The sequence below is a fragment of the Callorhinus ursinus genome, unplaced genomic scaffold (assembly GCF_003265705.2).
Source record: "Callorhinus ursinus isolate GAN/ISIS: 27379988/994484 unplaced genomic scaffold, GSC_fseal_2.0 scaffold17, whole genome shotgun sequence".
NCBI lineage: Eukaryota > Metazoa > Chordata > Mammalia > Carnivora > Otariidae > Callorhinus > Callorhinus ursinus.
This window is the reverse complement of record NW_027397079.1, coordinates 36,478,193-36,501,592: the sequence shown is the minus strand read 5'-3', so window position 1 is coordinate 36,501,592 and position 23,400 is coordinate 36,478,193. Positions and strand designations below refer to the sequence as shown.

The 23,400-nt window shown below is 33.9% G+C and overlaps 1 protein-coding gene across 6 annotated transcripts in view; it reads right to left on the bottom strand.

The window, feature by feature from the left end:
• Window positions 1-23,400, bottom strand: part of ADAM2 (ADAM metallopeptidase domain 2) — a 159,675-nt gene that overhangs the window by 120,226 nt on the left and 16,049 nt on the right. For 5 of the 6 annotated variants that reach the window (XR_012381181.1, XM_073902520.1, XM_025885888.2 and 2 more), the window contains 3 exons: window positions 16,940-17,016; window positions 16,152-16,320; window positions 14,502-14,558 (listed from right to left, as the gene is read on the bottom strand). The exons of the other annotated variant lie outside the window; for it this stretch is intronic. Coding sequence is in view for 4 of the 5 variants with exons in the window: in XM_073902520.1 (XP_073758621.1) it covers window positions 14,502-14,558; window positions 16,152-16,320; window positions 16,940-17,016 (303 nt within the window). In the remaining variant the exon portion in view is untranslated. The remainder of the gene's footprint in view (window positions 1-14,501; window positions 14,559-16,151; window positions 16,321-16,939; window positions 17,017-23,400) is intronic. 6 annotated transcript variants of the gene reach the window in all.

Below are 23,400 nucleotides of genomic sequence, written 5' to 3'. Positions count from 1 at the left end.
CTATCACAGATAATAATCTCTAAATATTCTGAATATTCTTACAAGAACATAGGAATAAACAATTATTTCTAATAAAAAGATAATTTTAAAAAACATTAAAAACAAGAAAATATGCACTTATGACAAAAGGAGATAGTAGGGGAGGAACAAATAGTTATGGAACATAGGAAAATTCAAAATGGCAGACATACATACAGACATATAAATAATGACATTAAAAAATGAATGAAAAAATCACTTAAAGGATTGAGAAATCAAAACCACAATGAAATAGTACATCGCACCTGTTAGAATGGCTATTATCAAAAAGACAAGATATAAGAAATGCTGCCTAGGATATGGCAAAAATTTAAATGTCCATCAATGGATGAATGGATAATGAACTTGTGAGATGTACACACACACGCACACACACACACACACACACACAATGGAGTATTATTTGGCCATAAAAAGAATGAAATTTTTCCATTTGTGACATGGATGGACCTTGAGGGCATTATGCTAAGTGAATTAAAAAGTAAATTAAGTCAAACAGAGAAAAACAAATTCCCATGATCTCATTTATATGTAGAGTTAAAAAAAAAAAAAGCTCATAGATACAGAGAAAAAATGGGAGATTGCCAGAAGAGGGGGTGAGGGATGGGGCAAAATGAGTAAAGAGAATCAAAAGGTACAATTTTCCAGTTATAAAATAAATAAGTTATGGGATGTAATGTATAGCATGGCAACTATAGTTAATAATACTGTATTGCATATCTGAAAGTTGCTAATAAAATAGATATTAAAAGTTCTCATCACAGGAAAAAAATTCTGTAACTACGTGTGCTATGGATATTAACTAGACTTATGGTGGTGATCATTTTGCAATATATACAAATACTGAATCATTATGTTGTACACCTGTAACTAATATGTCAATCATACCTCAATGAATAAAAAGAGGAAAAAGAAAACTATTCAGAAGTCTTCCATGATAAGCAATAGCACGGAGGACCATAGGGGAAGGGAGGGTAATCTGAAGGGGGAGAAATCAGAGAGGGAGACAAACCATGAGAGACTCTGGACTCTGGGAAAAAAACTGAGGGTTTCAGAGGGGACGGGGTGGGGGAGGGAGTAATCAGGTGATGGGTATTAAGGAGGGCACATGTTGTGATGAGCACTGGGTGTTATATGTAATTAAAGAATCATTGAACACTACATCAAAAACTAATGATGGGGTACTACACAGCGGCTAACTGAACATAATAAAAAAAAGTCTTAAGCAGGAGACTGATACAATTTGAATTATGTTTTAAAAAGCTAAAAAAGCCCTAGCCTCATGAGGTTTGAGGTATTAAACTTCTTTGTCTATATAAAATGAATTAGGAGCTTTTTAAACAGTTTAGAAAGTAGCTCTCAGATTTTGGCAGGTCAGAATCACTTGGAAAAGGAGTAAAGAATACAGAGACCTAGATTTATTGAAGTACAACAGGGTCTGGGTGTCTGATTTTATCACCAAGTTTCCTAAGTGATTCTTATTCATACCAAACTTTGAAAACTACTAGATCAGATTGTAATTATCAATTATTTAAGGTTTAGATAAAATGCATATATGAGCTCATAAATTCCTGAAATTTTCAATCATAGTCCTTTAATCATCTTTCAGGTTTCTGCTGTGTTAATTGATCTATTTAACAAAACTATAAAACACCCAAACTCATTAATATGAATGCAAATTTTATAAATGTTAGTCAAGAGATTCCAGCAATGTATCAAAAGAATAATATGTGATGATGAGGCAGAGTTTATTTCCAGTAAACTCATGTTCAACATCAATAAAATATGTAGGTGTTATCCATTACATCAACAAACTAATGAAGAAAACCTGCATGGTTGATAATAAATGTGGAGAAAGAATTTGATAAAATTCACCAGCAATTCCTAATAACAAATCAAAAAATGAGAACCAAGTAAAATTACTCAAATGTCATGAAGACTAAACACAGCAACAATGGAAAAAATCAACAACAAAAACTGAGAGTAAATATGATTCTATTCAATTAAAATCAGGAACTATATAGCTTGTCTATTATTCTCTTCATTATTTAACATGGTCAGGGAAGTTTTTGTGGAAGCAAAAACACAGGAAAATAAAACAACTGCAGCAAACATCTGGAAAGAAGAAATAAAATTCTATCTCGGAGTTTATGATATATTTTATACTAGAAAACCCATGAGAGTCCAATAAAATTATTATAATTATTATGAGAATACGGTAAGGTTGCTAGATATAGGAGCTATCTATAAAATTAATGATGTTTTTCACATTTTACATAAAAAATTCATTTACAATACTGAAAAATTAAATTGTTTTATTTACTTAAGAGTAAATTTTAAAACAATATATCTAAATGAAGAAAACTATAGTAATCTTATTAAAAGACATAAAATCAGTCTAAACACAAAAGTATAGGGGTACCTGGGTGGTTCAGATGGTTAAGTGACTGCCTTCGGCTCAGGTCATGATCCTGGAGTCCCAGGATTGAGTCCCGCATCAGGCTCCCCGCTCAGCGGGGAGTCTGCTTCTCCCTCGGACTCTCCCCCCTCTCATGCTCTCTCTCTCTATCTCATTCTCTCTCTCAAATAAATAAATAAAATCTTAAAAATAAAAGAAGATAGCAGGAGGGGAAGAATGAAGGGGAGTAAGTCAGAGGGGGAGATGAACCATGAGAGATGATGGACTCTGAAAAACAAACTGAGGGTTCTAGAGGGGAGGGGGGTGGGGGGATGGGTTAGCCTGGTGATGGGTATTAAGGAGGGCACATTCTGCGTGGAGCACTGGGTGTTATGCACAAACAATGAATCATGGAACACTGCAACAAAAACTAATGATGTAATGTATGGTGATTAACATAACAAAAAATGGAAAAAAGTATACATTATTTTTGGATAAAAAGACTTTCTGTCACAAGTTTGTTAATTACTCTAAGTACTAAATTTTAATGCCATGCCAATTAGAGTCCCGATTTTGGGAGGGAGAATTAAGAAAATGATCATAAAGTTTATACATAAGAAAAAGAACCTGAGAGAAAATATGCTAAAATATGAGAAAAAACAGGATGAGGAGATTTGCCTTGCTGGATGTCATTATACCATAAAGCCACTGTAACTGTCGGTATGATGCTAGTTTATGAATGGAAAAATAGACAAATGGGACACAAAATAGAGAAATCATAAATATATCCCAATTACATGTGAGACTTTAATATTTAATAAATAATGCTGGCAGAACCAGCTATTCATCTGAAAGAAAATAAAAGTAGACACCCATCTTAAGTCATAGATTATCCTATATCATATGTAAAAATACATTCCAGATAAATTAAAGAGTTAAATATAGACAAATCTAGAGAACTACATAAAAAGTATAGGCATTATTGATACCCTCCTAATTAAAATTCCAAATGTAAAGGCATATTTAAATACACAAAAATTAGTTTTGTTATACAAAAAATTCACAAAGGAAGTTAATTACCAAAGTCAATATTTTGATAATATTTTATTTCAGGCACTAAAACATGAAGATTTTCAATATTCAAAGATTTCTTATAAGTTAACAAGGCAAACAAATAAAAAACGAGAAAAGGTATAAGTTATCAATTCAGAGGAAAGCTATTACCAGTGACCACTAAATATTAAATGATGCTTAAATTAATTTTCAAGGAAATACAAATTAAAATCACATTTAGATAAAATGTTATGTGCACTGACTAGCAAAATTTAAAGAGAAATATAAAATGGATGATTGGCAGGTATGAAAGGAACATTGTGTTTTCAGTTTTAATGGATATGTGAAAAAAGTTACAATCTTTATGAAGCAATGGATGATATCTATTAAAATTAAACAACATAAATCTTTTGAGCCATCATCCCTACTCCTGGTGACCTTTCTCATAGAGGTTAAATGTCCAAGATGGAAGCACTGATGAATAAGGATATTCATAAGCATTATTTATAGTGGAAAGCAAAACAAACAACAACAACAACAACAACAAAAAAGAAAACTGGAAATAAAGTGAATACTCACCAAAAAGGGAATAAATGAATCAGTTACAGTCATGCATACCATGAAATACTATTCAGTCCTCAAAAAGAATGAATTAGTTACTTAGTTGACTTGAAGAACCTCCCACACACACAAAAAAAATTTTAAAATTAAATAATCCAAGAATATGTCAGAGGCTGCCAGACTTGATAAAGGGAAAAAAAGAGAAGAATTAAATGTATATTGTTTACAAAAGACATACTACCTTCCAAAGATACAAATAACTCGAAAGTAAAACTACTGAAAGAGTATACCATGTAAACAATGAGAATTGTTACAATACTTCACTCTCAGCAATGGACAGATCATCTAAGCAGAAAATCAACAAGGAAACAAGAGCTTTGAATGATACACTGGACCAGATGGACCTCATAGATATTTACAGAACATTCCACCCTAAAACAACAGAATACTCATTCTTCTCAAGCACACATGGAACTTTCTCCAGAATAGACCACATACTGGGTCACAAATCCGCTCTCAACCAATACCAAAAGATTGAGATTATTCCCTGCATATTCTCAGACCATAATGCTTTAAAACTGGAACTCAATCACAAGAAAAAATTTGGCAGAAATTCAAACACTTGGAAGCTAAAGATCACTCTGCTCAAAAATGTTTGGGTCAACCAGGAAATCAAAGAAGAACTTAAACAATTCATGGAAATCAATGAGAATGAAAACACATCAGTCCAAAACCTATGGGATACTACAAAGGCGGTCCTAAGGGAGAAATACATAGCCATCCAAGCCTCCCTCAAAAAAATCGAAAAATCCCAAATTCACCAACTAACTCTACACCTTAGAGAACTAGAGAAAAAGCAACAAATGATGCCTAAGCCATGCATTAGAAGAGAAATAATTATAATTAGAGCAGATATCAATGAATTAGAAACCAGAAACACAGTAGATCAGATCAACGAAACTAGAAGTTGGTTATTTGAAAGAATTAATAAGATCGATAAACCACTGGCCAGACTTATCCAAAAGAAAAGAGAAAGGACCCAAATGAATAAAATTATGAATGAAAGGGGAGAGATCACGATTAACACCAAGGAAATGGAAACAATTATTGGAAATTATCATCAACAACTATATGCCAATAAACCGAGCAATCTGAATGAAATGGAGACCTTCCTTGAAACCTCGAAACCTAAGCTGCCAAGACTGAAACAGGAAGAAACTGACAACTGAATAGGCCAATAACCAGTAATGAGATTGAAGCAGTGATCTAAAACCTCCCAAAAAACAAGAGTCCAGGGCCTGATGTATTCCCTGGGGAATTCTACCAAACATTCAAAAAAGAAATAATACCTATTCTCCTGAAGTTGTTTCAAAAAATAGAAACAGAAGGAAAACTTCCAAACTCATTCCATAAGGCCAGAATTACCTTAATCCCCAAACCGGGCAAAGACCCCATCAAAAAGGAAAATTTCAGACTGATATCCCTGATGAATATGAATTCCAAAATCCTAGCTAATAGGATCCAACAATACATTATAAGGATCATCCACCACGACCAAGTGGGATTTATCCCCGGGATGCAAGAGTGGTTCAACATTCTCAAATCAATCAATGTGACAGAACACATTAATAAGAGGAGGGAGAAAAATCATATGGTCCTCTCAACTGATGCAGAAAAAGCATTTGACAAAATACAATATCCTTTCCTGATTAAAACTCTTCAGAGTATAGGGATAGAGGGAATATTCCTCAAGTTCACAAAATCCATCTATGAAAAACCCACAGCAAATATCATCCTCAATGGGAAAAAGATGAGAGCCTTTCCTTTAAGATCGGGAACACATCAAGGATGCCCACTCTCACCACTATTTTTCAACATAGTACTAGAAGCCCTAGCAACAGCAATCAGACAACAAAAAGAAATAAAAATTATTCAAATTGGCAAAGAAGAATTCAAACTCTCTCTCTTCGCAGATGACATGATACTTTATGTAGAAAATCCAAAAGACTCCACCCCCAAATTACTAGAACTCATACAGCAATTCAGTAATGTGGCAGGATACAAAATCAATGCACAGAAATCAGTTGTTTCTTATTCACTAACAACGCAACTGTAGAAAGAGAAATTAGAGAAATTATTCCATTTACAATAGCACCCAAAACCATAAGATACCTCGGAATAAACCTAACCAAAGAGGTAAAGGATCTATACTCTAGGAACTACAGAACACACATGAAAGAAATTGAAGAAGACACAAAAAGATGGAAAAATATTCTATGCTCATGGATCGGAAGAATAAACATTGTTAAAATGTCTATGCTACCCAGAGCAAGCTAAAACTTCAACGCCATCCCGATCAAAATTCCAATGACATTTTTCAAAGTGATGGAACAAACGATCCTAAAATTTGTATGGAATAAGGAAAGACCCCAAATCACCAAGGAAATGTTGAAAAAGAAAAACAAAGCTGGGGGCATCACGTTGCCCGATTTCAAACTATATTACAAAGCTGTGATCACCAAGATAGCATGGTACTGGCACAAAAACAGACCTATAGACCAATGGAACAGAATAGAGAGCCCAGATATGGACCTTCAACTCTATGGTCAAATAATCTTTGACAAAGCAGGACAAAACATGCAATGGAAAAAAGCCAGTCTTTTCAATAAATGGTGCTGGGAAAATTGGACAGCCACATGCAGAAGAATGAAACTCGACCATTCTCTAACACCATACACCAAGATAAACTCAAAGTGGATGAAAGACCTCAATCTGAGACAGGAACCCATCAAAATCCTAGAGGAGAACATAGGCAGTAATCTCTTCGACATCAGCCACAGCAGCTTCTTTCAAGATACATCTCCAAAAGCTAGTGAAACAAAAGCAAAAATGAACTTTCGGGACTTCATCAAGATAAAAAGCTTCTGCACAGCAAAGGGAACAGTCAACAAAACAAAGAGGCAACCCACAGAATGGGAGAAGATATTTGCAAATGACACTACAGATAAAGGGCTGGTATCCAAGATCTATAAAGAACTTCTCAAACTCAACACCCAAAAAACAAATAATCAAGTCAAAAAGTGGGCAGAAGATATAAAAAGACACTTCTCTGAAGAAGACATACAAATGGCTAACAGACACATGAAAAAATGTTCATCATCATTAGCCATCAGGGAAATTCAAATCAAAACCACACTGAGATATGACTTTATACCAGTTAGAATGGCAAAAATGGACAAGTCAAAAAACAACAAATGTTGGAGAGGTTGTGGAAAAAGGGGAACCCTCTTGCACTGTTGATGGGAATGCAAGGTAGTACAGCCACTTTGGAAAACAGTGTGGAGGTTCCTCAAAAATTTAAAAATAGAGCTACCCTATGACCCAAAAATTGCACTCCTGGATATTTACCCCAAAGACACAGATGTAGTGAAAAGAAGGGCCATATGCACCCCAATGTTCATAGCAGCAATGTCCGCAAAAGCCAAACTGTGGAAAGAGCCAAGATGCCCTTCAACAGACGAATGGATAAAGAAGATGTGGTCCATATATACAATTGAATATTACTCAGCCATTAGAAAGGATGAATACCCAACTTTTACATCAACATGGATGGGACTGGAGGAGATTATGCTAAGTGAAAGAAGTCAAGCAGAGAAAATCAATTATCATATGGTTTCACTTATTTGTGGAACATAAGGAATAGCATGGACGACATTAGGAGAAGGAATGGAAAAATGGGGGGCGGAATTGGAGAGAGAGATGAATAATGAGAGACTATGGACTCTGAGAGACAAACAGGGTTTTAGAGGGGAGGGGGGAGGGGGATTGGTTAGCCCGGTGGTGGGTATTAAGGAGGGCACGTACTGCATGGAGCACTGGGTGTTATATGAAAACAATGGATCGTGGATCACCACATCAAAAACTAATGATGTATTGTATGGTGACTAACATAACATAATAAAAAAAAAAAAGGAGAAAGACCCCAAGAGTGATATTGAATAGAAATTTACAGAGAGAATCTGTAGAAACAAAGTCTTCACAGGCAACATGATGACAGTAAATTCATATCTTTCAATAATCACTCTCAACATGAATGGCCTAAATGCTCCCATAAAATGGCACTGGGTTGCAGATTGGATAAAAACACAGGACCCATCCATGTGCTGTCAGCAAGAGACTAATTTTGAACCTAAAGATACATCCAGACTGAAAGTGAAGGAATGGAGAGCCATCTTCCACACCATCGGACCTCAAAAGAAAGCTGGGGTAGCAAATCTTATATCAGACAAATTAGATTTTAAGCAAAGACTGTGTTAGAGACACAGAAGGACACTATATCATTCTTAAACGGTCTATCCAACTAGAAGATCTAACAATTGTAAATATCTATGCCCCCAACATGGGAGCAGCCATCTACATAAGCCAGCTATTAACCAAAATAGTCATATTGAGAATAACATGTTAATTGTAGGAGACCTCAATACTCCACTCTTAGCAATAAACAGATCATCTAAGAAGAAAATCAATAAAGAAACAAGAGCTTTGAATGACACACTGACGAGATGGACCTTATAGATATATACAGAACATTCCATCCTAAAAGAACAGAATACTCATTCTTCTCAAGCGCACATGGAATTTTCTCCAGAATAGACCACATACTGGGTCACAAACCCGGTCTTAACCAATACCAAAAGATTGAGATTATTGCCTGCATATTCTCAGACCATAATGCTTTAAAACTGGAACTCAATCACAAGAAAAAGTTTGGAAACCTTCAAACACTTGGAAGCTAAAGACCACTCTGCTCAAGAATATTTGGGTCAACCAGGAAATCAAAGAAGAACTTAAACAATTCATGGAAACCAAAGAGAACAAAAACACATCGGTCCAAAACCTATGGTATACTGCAAAGAGAGAAAAACCAAATGGTTCTCTCAATTGATGCAGAAAAAACATTTGACGAAATACAGCATCCTTTCCTAATTAAAACTCTTCAGACTATATGAATAGAGGAAATATTCCTCAAGTTCATAAAAATCCATGTATGAAAAACCCACAGTGAAAATCATCCTCAATGGGGAAAAGCTGAGAGCCTTTCCCTTAAGATCAAGAACACGTCAAGCATGCCCACTCTTGCCACTATTGTTCAATATAGTACTGCAAGTCCTGGCAACAGCAAATCAGACAACAAAAGAAATAAAAGGTATTCAAATTGGCAAAGAAGAAGTCAAACTCTCTCTCTTCCACAGATGACATGCTACTTTATGTGGAAAATCCAAAAGACTCCACCCCCAAATTACTAGAACTCATACAGCAATTCAGTAATGTGGCAGGATACAAAATCAATGCACAGAAATCAGTTGCTTTCTTATACACTAACAATTCAACTGTAGGAAGAGAAATTAAATAAACTATTCCATTTACACTAGCACCAAAAACCATGAGATACTTTGGAATAAACCAAAGAGATAAAAGATCTATACTCTAGGAGCTACAGAACACTCATGAAAGAAATTGAAGGCACGAAAAGATGGAAAAACATTCCATCCTCATGGATGGAAGAATAAACATTGTTAAAATGTCTATGCTATCCAGAGCAATCTATACCTTGAACGCCATCCCAATCAAAGTTCCAATGACATTTTTCAAAGTGCTGGAACAAACAATCCCAAAATTTGTATGGAATCAGAAAAGATCCCGAATCGCAAAAAAAATGTTGAAAAACAAAGCAGGGGGCATCATGATGCCGGATTTCAGGCTATATTACAAAGCAGTGATCACCAAGACAGCATGGTACTGGCACACACACACAGACATATAGACCAAAGGAACAGAATAGAGAGCCCAGATATGGACCCTCAACTCTGGTCAAATAATCTTTGACAAAGCAGGAAAAAATGTGCAATGGAAAAAAGACAGTCTCTTCAATAAATGATGCTGGGAAAATTGGACATGAAACTCGACCATTGTCTAACACCATACAAAAAGATAAACTCAAAATGGATGAAAGACCTCAATGTGAGATAGGAATCCATCAAAATCCTAGAGGAGAACATAGGCAGTAATCTCTTCAACATCAGCCACAGCAGCTTCTTTCAAGATACATCTCTAAAGGCAAGTGAAACAAAAGCAAAAATGAACTTTTGGGTCTTCGTCAATATAAAAAGCTTCTGCACAGCAAAAGGAACAGTCAACAAAACAAAGAGGCAACCCACAGAATGGGAGAAGATATTTTCAAATGACACTACAGGCAAAGGTCTGATTTCCAAGATCTATAAAGAACTCAAACTCAACACCCAAAGAAACAAATAATCAAGTCAAAAAATGGGCAGAAGACATAAACAGACACTTCTCCAAAGAAGACATATAAATGGCTAACAGACACATGAAAAAATGTTCATCATCATTAGCCATCAGGGAAATGCAGATCAAAACCACATTGAGATACCACCTTACGCCAGTTAGAATGGCAAAAATTGACAAGGCAAGAAACAACAAATGTTGAAGAGGTTGTGGAGAAAGGGGAACCCTCTTACACTGTTGGTGGGAATGCAAGTTGGTACAGCCCCTTTGGAAAACAGTGTGGAGGTGCCTCAAAAAATTAAAAATATAGGTACCCTATGACCCAGCAATTGCACTTCTGGATATTTACCCCAAAGACACAGATGTAGTGAAAAGAAGGGCCATATGTTCATATGTACCCCAATGTTCATAGTTGCAATGTCCACAATAACCAAACTGTGGAAAGAGCTGAGATGCCCTTCAACAGACGAATGGATAAAGAAGATTTGGTCCATATATACAATGGAATATTACTCAGCCATCAGAAAGGATGAATACCCAACTTTTACATCAACATGGATGGGACTGGAGGAGATTATACTAAGTGAAAGAGGTCAAGCAGAGAAAGTCAATTATCATATGGTTTCACTTATTTGTGGAACATAAGGAATAGCATGGAGGACATTAGGAGAAAGAAGAGAAAAATGAAGGGGGGGAAATTGGAGGGTGAGATGAACCTTGAGAGACTATGGACTCTGAGAATGTGAGGGTTTTAGAGGGGGGTAGGGGGATGGGTTAGCCCGGTGATAGGTATTAAGGAGTGCACGTATTGCATGGAGCACTGGGTGTTATACAAAAACAATGAATCGTGGATCACTACATCAAAAACTAATGATGCATTGTATGGAGACTAACATAACATAATAAAATTAAATTAAATTAAAAAAAGAGTTAATACCTATTTTTCTCAAAATATTCTAAAAAATATAAGAGGCAGGAAAACTCTCAAATTCATTCTATGAGCCCAGCATTAACCCCAATACCAAAACCAGTAAAGACTCCACTAAAAAAGAGAACTAGAGACCAATATCGTTGAAGAACATCGATGCAAAAATTTTCAATAAAATAGCAGCAGACTGAATCTAACAATACATTAAAAAAAATCATTCACCAATCAAGTGATATTTATTCCTGGTTTGCAAGGGTGGCTCAATAAGCACAAATCAATGTGATACACCACATTAATAAAAGAAAGAATAAAAACCATATGATTATTTCAATAAATGCAGAAATATTATCTGAAAACTACAGCGTCCATTCATGATAAAAACCCACAACATAGTAGGTTTAGGGAGACATACCTCATCATAATTAAGACAATTTATAAAAAACCCACAGCCAACATCATCTTCTGTGGAAAAAACTGAGAGATTTTCATCTATGTTCAGGAACAAAACAGGGATGTCCACTGTTATTTAAGATAGTACTAGAAGTCCTAACTACAGCAATCAGACAACAAAAAGAAATAAAAGGGATCCAAATTGGCAAGGAAGAAGTCAAACTTTCCTATTTGCAGATGACATGATACTCTATATGGAAAACCTAGAAGATTCCACCAAAAAATTGCTAAAACTGATCCATGAATTTAATAAAGTCACAGGATACTAAATTACAGAAATTTGTTTCATTCCTATAGACCACTAATGATACAGCAAAAAGAGAAATTAGGGAATCAATCCCATTTACAATTGCACCAACAACCATAAGATACCTAGGAATAAACCTAACCAAAAAGGTGAAAGACCTGTACTCTGAAAACTATAAAACAACTAATAAAAGAAACTGAAGAGAAATGGAAAGATGTTCCATGCTCATGGATTGAAAGAACAAATGTTGTTGAAATGTCTATAGTACCCAAAGTAATCTACACATTTAATGTAATCCCTATCAAAATACCAATAACATTTTTCATAGAACTAGAACAAACAATCCTAAAATTTGTGTGGAACCACAGCACACCTTTAATAGCCAAACAATCATGAAAAAGGAAAGCAAAGCTGAAGGCAACATAATCATAACTTCAAGTTATGTTACAAAGCTGTAGTGATCAAAACAGTATAGTACTGGCACAAAAATAAACACATAGACGAGTAGAACAGAATAGGAAATTAAGAAATGAACTCACAACTACATGGTCAATTATTCTTTGACAAAGCAGGAAAGAATATCCAATGGAAAAAAAGATAGGGTCTTCAACAAATGGTATTGGGAAAACAGGATAGCAACATGCAAATAATGAAACTGGACCACTTTCTTACACCATATACAAAAATAAATTCGAAGTGGGTGAAAGACCTAAATGTGATACCTGAAGACATAAAAATACTATAGAAGAACACAGGCAGTAACCTCTCTGCTATTGGCCACAGCAACTTTTTTCTAGACATAGTATCTTGAGGCAAGGGAAACAAAAGGAAAAATAAACTATTGAGACTTCATCAAAATATCAAGAAAAGGAAACAATTAGCAAAACTAAAAGGCAGCCTACAGAATAGGAAAAGATATTTGCAAATGGCATATCTGATAAAGGTTAGTACCCAAAATATATAAAGAATGTATAAAACTCAACAACAAAAAAATGAATAATCCTATTTAAAAATGGGTGAAAGACATAAGTAGACATTTTCCCAAGAAGTCATACAGATGGCCAACACATATGAATGCTCAACATCACTCATGATCAGGGAAATACAAATCAAAACTGCAATGAGATATCACCTCACACCTATCAGAATGGCTAAAATCAAAAACACAAGAAACAACAGATGTTGGTGAGGATTTGGACATAACAAAGAATTATCAGAGTCAAGGATAAGATAATTGAAATTACTGAGTCTAAGAACCAGAGAAAGAAAAAAAAAAGAATTATGAGACACTATTGTGCATAACAATATATGAGTTCTGGGAGTCCCTGATAAGAGAGATTTTTGAAGAAACAATGGCCAAAACCTTCCCAAATTTGATGAAACATGTGAACATATAAATCCTGGAAGCTCAACAACACTAAGAAGCATAAATCCAAAGAGAACCGTATCAAGACACATTATAATCAAAGACATTATAATCAAACTATCAAAGCTAAAGACAAATATGGGATACTGAAAGCAGCAAGACAGAAGTAATGATAAAACCATCAGTCAATTTTTCATCAGAAACCTTAGAGGCCAGGGACACCTGGGTGGCTCAGTCAGTTAAGCATCTGACTCTTGATTACAGCTGAGGTCATGGTCTCAGGGTTGTGAGATGTAGTCCTACATCAGGCTCTGCATTGAATGTGGAGCCTGCTTCAGGTTCTCTCTTCACCCTTTTGCCATTCTTTCTCTCTCTCTTTCAAAAAAAATGAAAAAAAGAAACCACAGAGGCCAAGAAGATAATGAAATGATATATTTAAAGTGCTAAATGCAAAATGGTACAGTCACTTTAGAAGAAAGTCTAGCAGTTTCTTACAAAATGAAACAAACTCTTAACCATATGATCTAGTAATAATACTCCTTGGTATTTACCCAAAGGAGTCAGAACTTATGTCCACACAAAAACCTGTACATGGATATTTTTAGCAGTTTGGTTCACAATTTTCCAAAACTTGGAAGCAATCAAGATATCCTTCAGTAGGTGAGTGAAAAAATTGTAGTATATCCAGATAATAGAATTTTATTCAGTGCTGAAAAGAAGTGACCTATTAAGCCATGAAAAGGCATGGAGTAAAGTTAAAAACATATTACTAAGGTAAAGAAAACAGTTTGTATTTGGTACATACTATATATTTCAATTACATGACATCCCGAAAAAGCCAAAACTATGGAGACAGTAAAAAGATCAGGCATTTCTGAACATTAGGAGGATGTGAAGGATAAATAAAAATTACTAAGAAACTATTCTAAAGGTAGCAATTTGTTTTAATTTACATTATTTATATAAAACTAGAATAAATTTACAAAGATTTGATTTCCAATTTACTACTAGTAGTAATTTAAAATACATTAAAGCAGAGATAAAACAAAAATGGTCATTTATTGTCATTTGTTAAAAATTTATTCCAACTTCTTCATAACCCTTCATTGCTAATAAAAATGGACATAAAACAAACAAATTAAAATATACTTACCAAATTTTTTTCAACTACAACATGCATTTCTATATACTGAGAGAACTCTGAAAGTGGCTGAAAAAAATCCACAAATTTTATATCAAAATTGAAGTATTACTTAACTATTTTTATATCACTACTTCATGAATTCAATGTTGCAAAATACAGTTTTATATATAAAAAAGAATTAGATAATTTAAGCAAAACTTGTTATCACTGAATCATTTTCAGAAATTTTGCCTTTGTCACTTCTTTTGCACTTGATCAAATATTTAATTTAATAAAAAAAATTCTTTACTTCCATTGTCCATATTCTCATTGGTATTGGGCTACTCATATTTTCTCTAAAGAAACTTTTCCATTGACTTCCCATTATAAGATGTGTGTGTTTAATTAGCTTAAAAATTCTATTATACTGTAGTATACAATCCTATGATTTTTTTCTATACCCCAAAAGAGTGAGAACATATCTCTGTGTCTAGAGGAGTGGGATTTCATTTGAAGGATAAAGTTAATTTTCGTATAATTTACCTCAGAAAAATGTTAGCAAATTAAAAAAAAATTTTTAATAGAAAAATGTTATCCAACAGAGATTCAAAATGACAAACTTTCTTAAATCACATGATAGATATCTCAAGATGTGTATTCTGGTATTCTGATCCACTTAGATCATAGTGGTTAAATTAGGCAATGGTGTTTGAAAGCTGGTTTATCATTTATGTGACTTAGACTGTTTTTTCCCAAAAATAAGGATAAAGTAATAATTGCCATAATTACTATTAATAAAATGTTACTTATATTCATCTTTATTTTTTGGTGAAGGAGGAAGGCACTGAAGAAAACATGTAAGACAGTGTTTGCAAGCACATTAAGACTGTATGTGTGGAAACTTAAAATATTTTGTTACTAAAATAGCATACCATCTACATGCACTGGAAAATATTTGGAAGCAGAAAGGAATCATCAAATTTCAGAAACTGAGGAAAATTTTATCATGTTTATTTTAGTGTCTGCATTTTTTCTTCTTTACACTGATATTTAATCCCTTGAAAGTTCAAAACCATTCCATTTTAGGTAAACTGTTTTCCTTAACATATAAAAAGGAGAATTAAAGAGGAAACAACAAATCTGGGGTTTAGTGGAGATGAAAAGAGTAATGATTTTAGTAATTTGAGGCAAAAGAAAAGTTGAGAAAGGTCAGAAAGACAAATTTAGGGTTCAATGATTACTCATTCTTCTCCCTCACTTTAAAATTCTCTTTCTTGGGCCAAGTTTTAGAGATTTGAGGGTTTCATTTAAAAATGCTGATGAAATCCCCTTATGGTCTAATTGGTTTCTTATCATTTCTTACAAAATTAAGCACCAAATGTTGTATAATAGTCTTGCTTATAAGACTCTATCTTTTCATTAAAATCCTTAAACAAGAAAATGACACTACCTTACTGGAGGAGAAAAATAAACATTTAAATAATATATTAATGTATTAATGGATTGAGGGATTCAAATCTATTTCTTTGTTTTAATAAACATAAGTGTTGCCTAACATTCCCTGAAATAATCCTTGATCTTTGAGATTGGGATTGGTTAATATTTAGTTAATAATTTATTTGTTCATTTACTGAACAATAAGTTTCTATGCAGAATCATATATTTTACTCAATCACCTACCTCTATACTTTGTATTTTATAGGGCATTTCTCTTGACTCAATATCCTTCTCAGCATATAAAGAAACACCTTTATTCTTATGTTTTACTTCATAAATCACATGTTCAAAACCAATTGAAGGTTCCAAGGGCTCAATACCATAACTTACATTTTCAAACTGAAGTAAGCCCCTACAAATTTCAAAAAATAAGTAAATAAATAATACATTTTAAAGTCAATACAATAAATAAGAAAATGATACTGAATGCATTTTTTTAAATAGTATGTAGATTATTTTGAGTCTTAGTCTTAGATGGTAATGTAGAAAAAAGTTACTGAATACACACAAACTTACTGAGTGGTACAGAATAGTAACATTATTAGTATTCACTTAGCAATTAATATTTTATAGTCTACAAATATATCAAAAATCTTAATTCAAGATTGGGTAGGAGACATTACAAGAATTTGCATACTATGATTTCCACTGAGAGTTTCCCACAATAAGTCATGGCTTACTTTAGAACTCCTGAATATAATTTTAAGAATTTAAAAGTTTCTGGGGCACCTGAGTGGCTCAGTAGGTTAAGCAACCAACTCTTGGTTTTGGCTCAGGTCATGATCTCAGGGTCATGAGATCAAGCCCCGTGTCAGGCTCCACTCTGACAGCATGGAGCCTGCTTAGGATTTTCTCTCCTTCTCCCTCTGCCCCTGCCCACTTGTGCTCTCTCTCTCTCTCAAAAAAAAAATGAATTTAAAAATTTCTAAAACACTATTCTACTTGGTAATCATAAAATTATATAACATAACCTGAGTCCAGTACATGTGCTAACGATCACCATAGAATTTGGATAACCTTCGATATACCCTTGGTAGTAGCAAAAATTCTGAAAAATAAAGATAAAATACATGTACCTCTATTAGAATAATTCATTAAAATAATTCATGTTAAAGGAACTATTTTCAAATATTTAAAACATATGTTTATTTGTGTGTGTCAAATACTAATTTTTTCCAAAATAGATTTATAAGATTATTAAAAGAGCATTTGGCTCAGTTCTCCAAAAATGTTCCCACAGGGTCAAATAGAATTAAGTATGTACTGATTTTGAAAATTTCAAAATTGCTCCCAGTACCTTGTTTTCAAAGGGTAATCATAAAATGTTAACTCTTGGTATTAAGAGAATTAAAACCTTTAAGCATTAAAAAAAAAGAATTAAGTACCTTTTCATATTGTTTTACTGTTAAAAATTAAACATGACATTTGCAGTCATTAGGATCAAAGTAAAAATCATTAGAAACTTTTTTTTCCATGCTCTCTTGACTTAATTTTGCAAGACAGAGGTTAAAAAATGAATCCAAAAGAGAATTTTTTTCTTTTCAGAATTACTTGAGTGTAAGGGCAGAGTAGCTTGCATTAACTCTCTCTCACTGATAATAATTATAAACTCTGGAAAAGAAATTCTTAAATTATCACTACAAAGGCAGGAAAAGTAAAGGAGGGAGAGCAGGAATTCACACTAGAAAGAAGAAAACTGCATTTTCCGAGGTTTGCATTTGTAACGGTTTTCACCTGAGAGCACTCCCCAAGGCAGGGTAGCATAAAGTAGCTAATGTTCCAAAAACAAATAAAACACAAAAAACAAATTACTGAGTATTTAGAAATTGAGATGCGATATTCAGGAAAGGAGAAGGCACAAAGTGCGGCCTTAAAAATGGGTGCAATTAACTCAGGTGTAGGTTCTTACATCTAAATTTGAGACTGTATGAAAGAAGTCTCAAGTAGTTTAGCAGAAACTAAGACCACAAAAACTGGAAATACTACGAAGAGATTTTTGGCTGTCTCCAAACACAAGACAGTAGAATTTGGAAACTCGCTCCAATCAAGTTTATTGTCTGCAATAGCAAGAATAAAAACAATCACAACCTCCAATGTATCATTGAATACAGCCAGTATAGGATTTTAAAATATTGTATATATGAATAAAAGAAAAATGTGGCCCATAGTCAAGAGAAAAATCCAAAAGAGAACTGATCCTGAAATAACTAAGGATTTTGGAATTAGTAAAGAAAAAAGGCATTAAAACAGATACTAAAAATGTGATCTAGAATATAAAGGAAACTTTGAGCACAATAAGGAAATTCAGCAGAGAAATAAAGGTTATAAAAAATATCAGCTCTAGAGATGCCTGGGTGGTTCACTCAGTTAAGTGTCTGCCTTTGGCTCAGGTCATGATCCCAGGGTCCTAGGATTGAGTCCCACATTGGGCTCCTTGCTCAGCAGGGAGCCTGCTCTGCCTGCCACTCCCCCTGCTTGTGGTATATCTCTCTCTCTCTCTGACAAATAAATAAATAAAATCTTTAAAAAAATGCCAACTCTAAATTTTAGAACAAAAAATATATTTAAAATGAAATATACTGGGACACCTGGGTGGCTCAGTCAGTTAAGCACCTGTCTTCAGCTCAGGTCATGATCCCAGGGTCCTGGGATCGAGTCCCACATCGGGCTCCTTGCTCCTGCTTCTCCCTCTGCTTGCCGCTCCCCCTGCTTGTGTTCTCTCTGTCTTTCTCTCTCACACACATAAATAAATAAAATCTTTTTAAAAAATAAAAATAAAATAAAATGAAATATACTGGATAGGTCTTACTGCATATTGGAGAACGTAAGAGAAAAGGTTTAAAAAAAACACCTAGAGTATGGACCTATAGATATTATCAAATCTGAAAGAAAGCTGAGAAAAAAAAGGCTTTAAAAATTAAATATAGTTGCAGCAATCAGTGAGACAATGTTATCTAATATATGTTTAATTGGAGTCCCAGAAAAATGGAAAGAAAAATAGGTAGGAAAATAGTTGAAAAGATAATGGCCAAAGTTTCCCTAAATTTAGTGAAAAACTACAATTATAGATTTAGAAACTGAATATACAAATGAACAAAGGCCAGACCATATGTAAAAATAGAAGTGTGTCACAAAACCTTCAGTAACCTATCCAGGAAATCAATCCTATTGTTGACAATAAATAGCCCAGAAAGCCAGCCCACTGCAAGTCAGACTTTATAGGAAGTCATATTGCTATCTCCAGTAACAATCCAGAAAACTAAACAATAACTTATATAACAGTCACCCCAAATAACCAAGACTTGATTAAAAACTGTCAGCTTACCTAATTTTTGTTTCTCCTTCCAACTTAGAACCAAGCAGAGAGTCAAATACATACTCCTAAACATAAAATAAAAAATGCTTCACCACTTCTAGTTAGTCTACCCACAGCTTTTTCATGCCAACAACCTCTAGTCAGGGTATTCCTGATGCTTTCCCTTTTTTCTACCATATAAACCTTTCCCACTCTTCTCCTGCTTTTAAGTGCCTACCAAAATTCAAGTGATGGTGGCTGACTCTCTTACAATGGCAAGCTTTGAGTAAGTAGTCTTTGCTTATTCTCATTTGTTTGGTTTTTGTTTATTTTCACAAGATCTAAGGAACACATTAGGTTGAAAAAAAAAAAAAGCAAGCATTAGAAACTACTTGTGAAAGTGACCAGGTACTGGATTTAACAGAAAAAAACTTCAAGCAGACATTATAATTATGTTCAAAGAATTATTGAAGGAAACCATGATTTAAAAAAATAGAGGTATGATAACAATATCATATCAAATAGAGACTATCAATAAAAGGTAAAGATTGTCAGAAAAGGTAAAAAACAAAACACAACTATAGTCTGTTGACAGGTACCATGCTTTAAATTCAAAGTTACAAATAGATGGGGAATAAAAGAATGAAAAAACATGTATCATGCAAATAGCAACCACAAGCAAATCAGAGTGACTGCACTGATAATCAGACAAAATAGACTTTAAAACAAAAAATTGTTACTAGAAATAAAGAGCAACATTTTATAATAATAAAAGTTTCAACCCATCAGGAAGATATAACATTTGTAAATATATATGCACCAAATAACTGAACACCAAACTGCACAAAGCAAAAAAAAAAAGGTAAAAATGTAGAGAGAAATAGACAATTCAACAATTATAGTTGGAGATTTCTTCTTCTATCTCACTTTCAGTAACAGATAGAACAACTAGGCAGAAGATCAACAAGGAAATATAAAACTTGAAAACACCATAAACAAATGAAACCTAACAGAGAACTGTAAAACACTCCACTGAACAACAACAGTTTATACATTCTTTTTATGTACACATGGAACATTTTCTAGGACAGACCATATGCTAGGCTATAAAAAAAGCGTCAATTACTTTAAAAGTATACAAATAACAAAAGTATGTTTTCTGATAACAATAGTATGAAATTAGAAATCATTTACACAAAAATCTGGAAAAACTAAAAAATATGTGGAAATTAAATATCACATCCTAAATAACCTATATGGGTCAGAGAAGAAATAAACATGAAGCCAGAAAATACTTTAAAATAAATTAAAATGAAGACACACCATACTAAAAAGTATGGTAGGTAGCTAAATAAGAGATAAATTTATATGTAAGAAAATCTTAAATGAATATCCTAACCATCCACCTGGGACACAGGGGAAAAAAAAGAAACTAAACCCAAATCAAACAGAAGAAAGGAAATACTAAAGATTAGAGTGAAATAAAATAAATAAGAATAGATAAAAAATAAAATAAATCAATAAAACCAAAAGGTGACTCTTTAAAAAGATAAACAAAAATGACAAATCTTTATGACAGCCTGGGTTTGATACAGAAACTTATTACTCAGCAAATAAAGTACATCAATGGGTTTATGTGCTTGAAATTAACATATACTTTTCCATATAATTCTATTAGTTGAAAGTAGCTAGCCTAGTTGGAAGATACACTAGTTTACTAAATAGTCATTTACCATGCCAGTTAGTACTCTCAAAGGCTGGGGTTATGTTTGAACCAGAGATCATTATATGGTATGGTTTCCTGATAGCCAGAAAATGTGGGTTCAGGAATTAGTGTCGAAGTGGGAATGTCTCCTCTCACCATTATACCTAGTAATCTTCTTGTAGAATTTTTGCTTTCCACCTCAGTAACTTTTAGCTTCAGGTCATTGGTAGGGAATTTCTCCACCAAGTGACATAACAGTTCCACTAATTTAGAAGGTGGAAACTTCCAACTGGATATGCCGAGATTGTTACATCACTAAACAAAGGCTAATGTAGTGGTTGGAGTGACTGACTCTGAATATCAAGGGAAATTGGTTGCTTTTACCAATAAAAGCAAGAAGGGCTATGACTTGAGCCCAGCTGATTATTACAGCAACCAAAAGAAAGTATGATTAAAGATTCAGACCCTTTGGGAATAAAGACTTGCTCCATTTTGCTTGGTAAATATCCTTAACAACCTAAGGTTCTGGGTGAAAGCAATGGGAAAAGGAATAGGTAGTAGGGGGGAAAGCCATAGAGAGCAATCATTACTTAATAAAGAAATGAAGACATTAGGGACTTCGCATATTTTCTTTGTTTCTTGTATGTATACATACATGTTTATTTTATATGCTAGCCTTTTTCTTTTTCCTTCTTCCTATTATTAGTTTACCTACAAGTTCTTGGAAGTTAACTTCACAATTTAATCTCTAGTTAACATAGTATTACATAATGGATATGATGGCTCTTGTGATTGTGTGTCTCCTTAATTGAGGGGAAGGGTGGGAATTTCTTCACTTGTAGAAAGGGTAGCTGAGGGTGCCTGGGTGGCTCAGTTGGTTAGGCGACTGCCTTCGGCTCAGGTCATGATCCTGGAGTCCCAGGATCGAGTCCCACATCGGGCTCCCTGCTCAGCAGGGAGTCTGCTTCTCCCTCTGACCCTCTTCCTTCTCATGCTCTCTATCTCTCGTTCTCTCTCTCTCAAATAAATAAATAAAATCTTTTTAAAAAAAAGGGTAGCTGAATCTTGTTAAATAGAGATATAAGGTAATTATGTTGTTTTACCAGAGTTCAAATATGTGCAAATGAAAGCTGAATAGTCAAAGTTGTAGACTTTATCAATTATTGATGTTTTGGCCCTCAGCTCCTAATAAATCTTTTACCTGCTTTGTGAAAATGAATCTGGGCCCCTAAATTATTTTTTCCTTTGGCAAGTGGCACTAAAGTTTTACCAGTAGAAGGTGTAGGAGAGCTTTGTTTCCTGGTTCCAGTGTGCTAGTTTGGAAGGCTCCTGTTAAATGTCCTGCTCATTACACCACCAGGATCCCTCAGTGCTTGACGATTCTCTAGTACACAGATGCTTTAGTGTATCATGGTTGCTAGCACCCATCAGCCAGTAGGTTCCTCCCATAATTCAAATCTCTCTCCTTTTGCAGCAGAGTAGCTTTGTGACATACCTCTTTGTGAACAGCTTTCCTGACTACCCTAAATAGATTTCCAGAAAGTTCCAAAGAGAAATTCTATGGCCATACCTATTGGTACAGCACCATTGTGACTTCCTGCTATTCAGAGATCCACAGCTGTGCCCCTTCTAACAAGGTTTGGATCTCAGCCCTGGGATAACAAGATTGTCTTCTTCATTCCAGTCTTAGGGTTGCTGGCTGTTTCTTGTATCTGGCATTCCTATATTTTTTCGAGTTTTCTTTACTTCTTATTTTTTATTCTAGTCCCTGTTACAGTTAATAATTCTTTATATTACACTTTCCCTTTTCAAGTTACTACATGGTTTCTTTACATTAATCAAATATAAACTAAAACAGTGTCTTGTCTTATTTTTTTAAAATATTTCATTGGTATACTATCAGTGGATTACTTTGTATTTTTTTAATTGTGGGCCTATGTAGAGTTTCATCTGTATGAATCATACTTCATAAGATCAAGAAAAAATACCTAGACCTTTCCACCAGCTTTTATCTACTTCCTTCCAAATGTGGTTTCTATTATTCAGATTGATAACATTTCTAATTCTTTGTAATAATCAGTAAGTTATATCAGCATTATAAATAATTGGAAAAGTTGTAAATAAATAAGTAAAAAATCATTTTTAAGTAATCATTAAGATAAAATTTTCATGGAGGAGTCAAAAAGCTCATTATTATTATTATTATTAATCAATTTCATTCTTTGTTTTTTCCTGTTCTTATCATTGCCATTTCTTACACTGTTTTCCTCTATTATATCTTGTTCAATGTTCTCTTTGCACTAAAAAGAATATGTATACTATTGCTACTATGTGTTAGCTCCTATAAATGTTGATTAGATGAAGTTGATTGATAGTTCCACTCAAGGTCCAACAGATTTGCTGAGTTTCTTTCTACTTCATCTATCAATTAT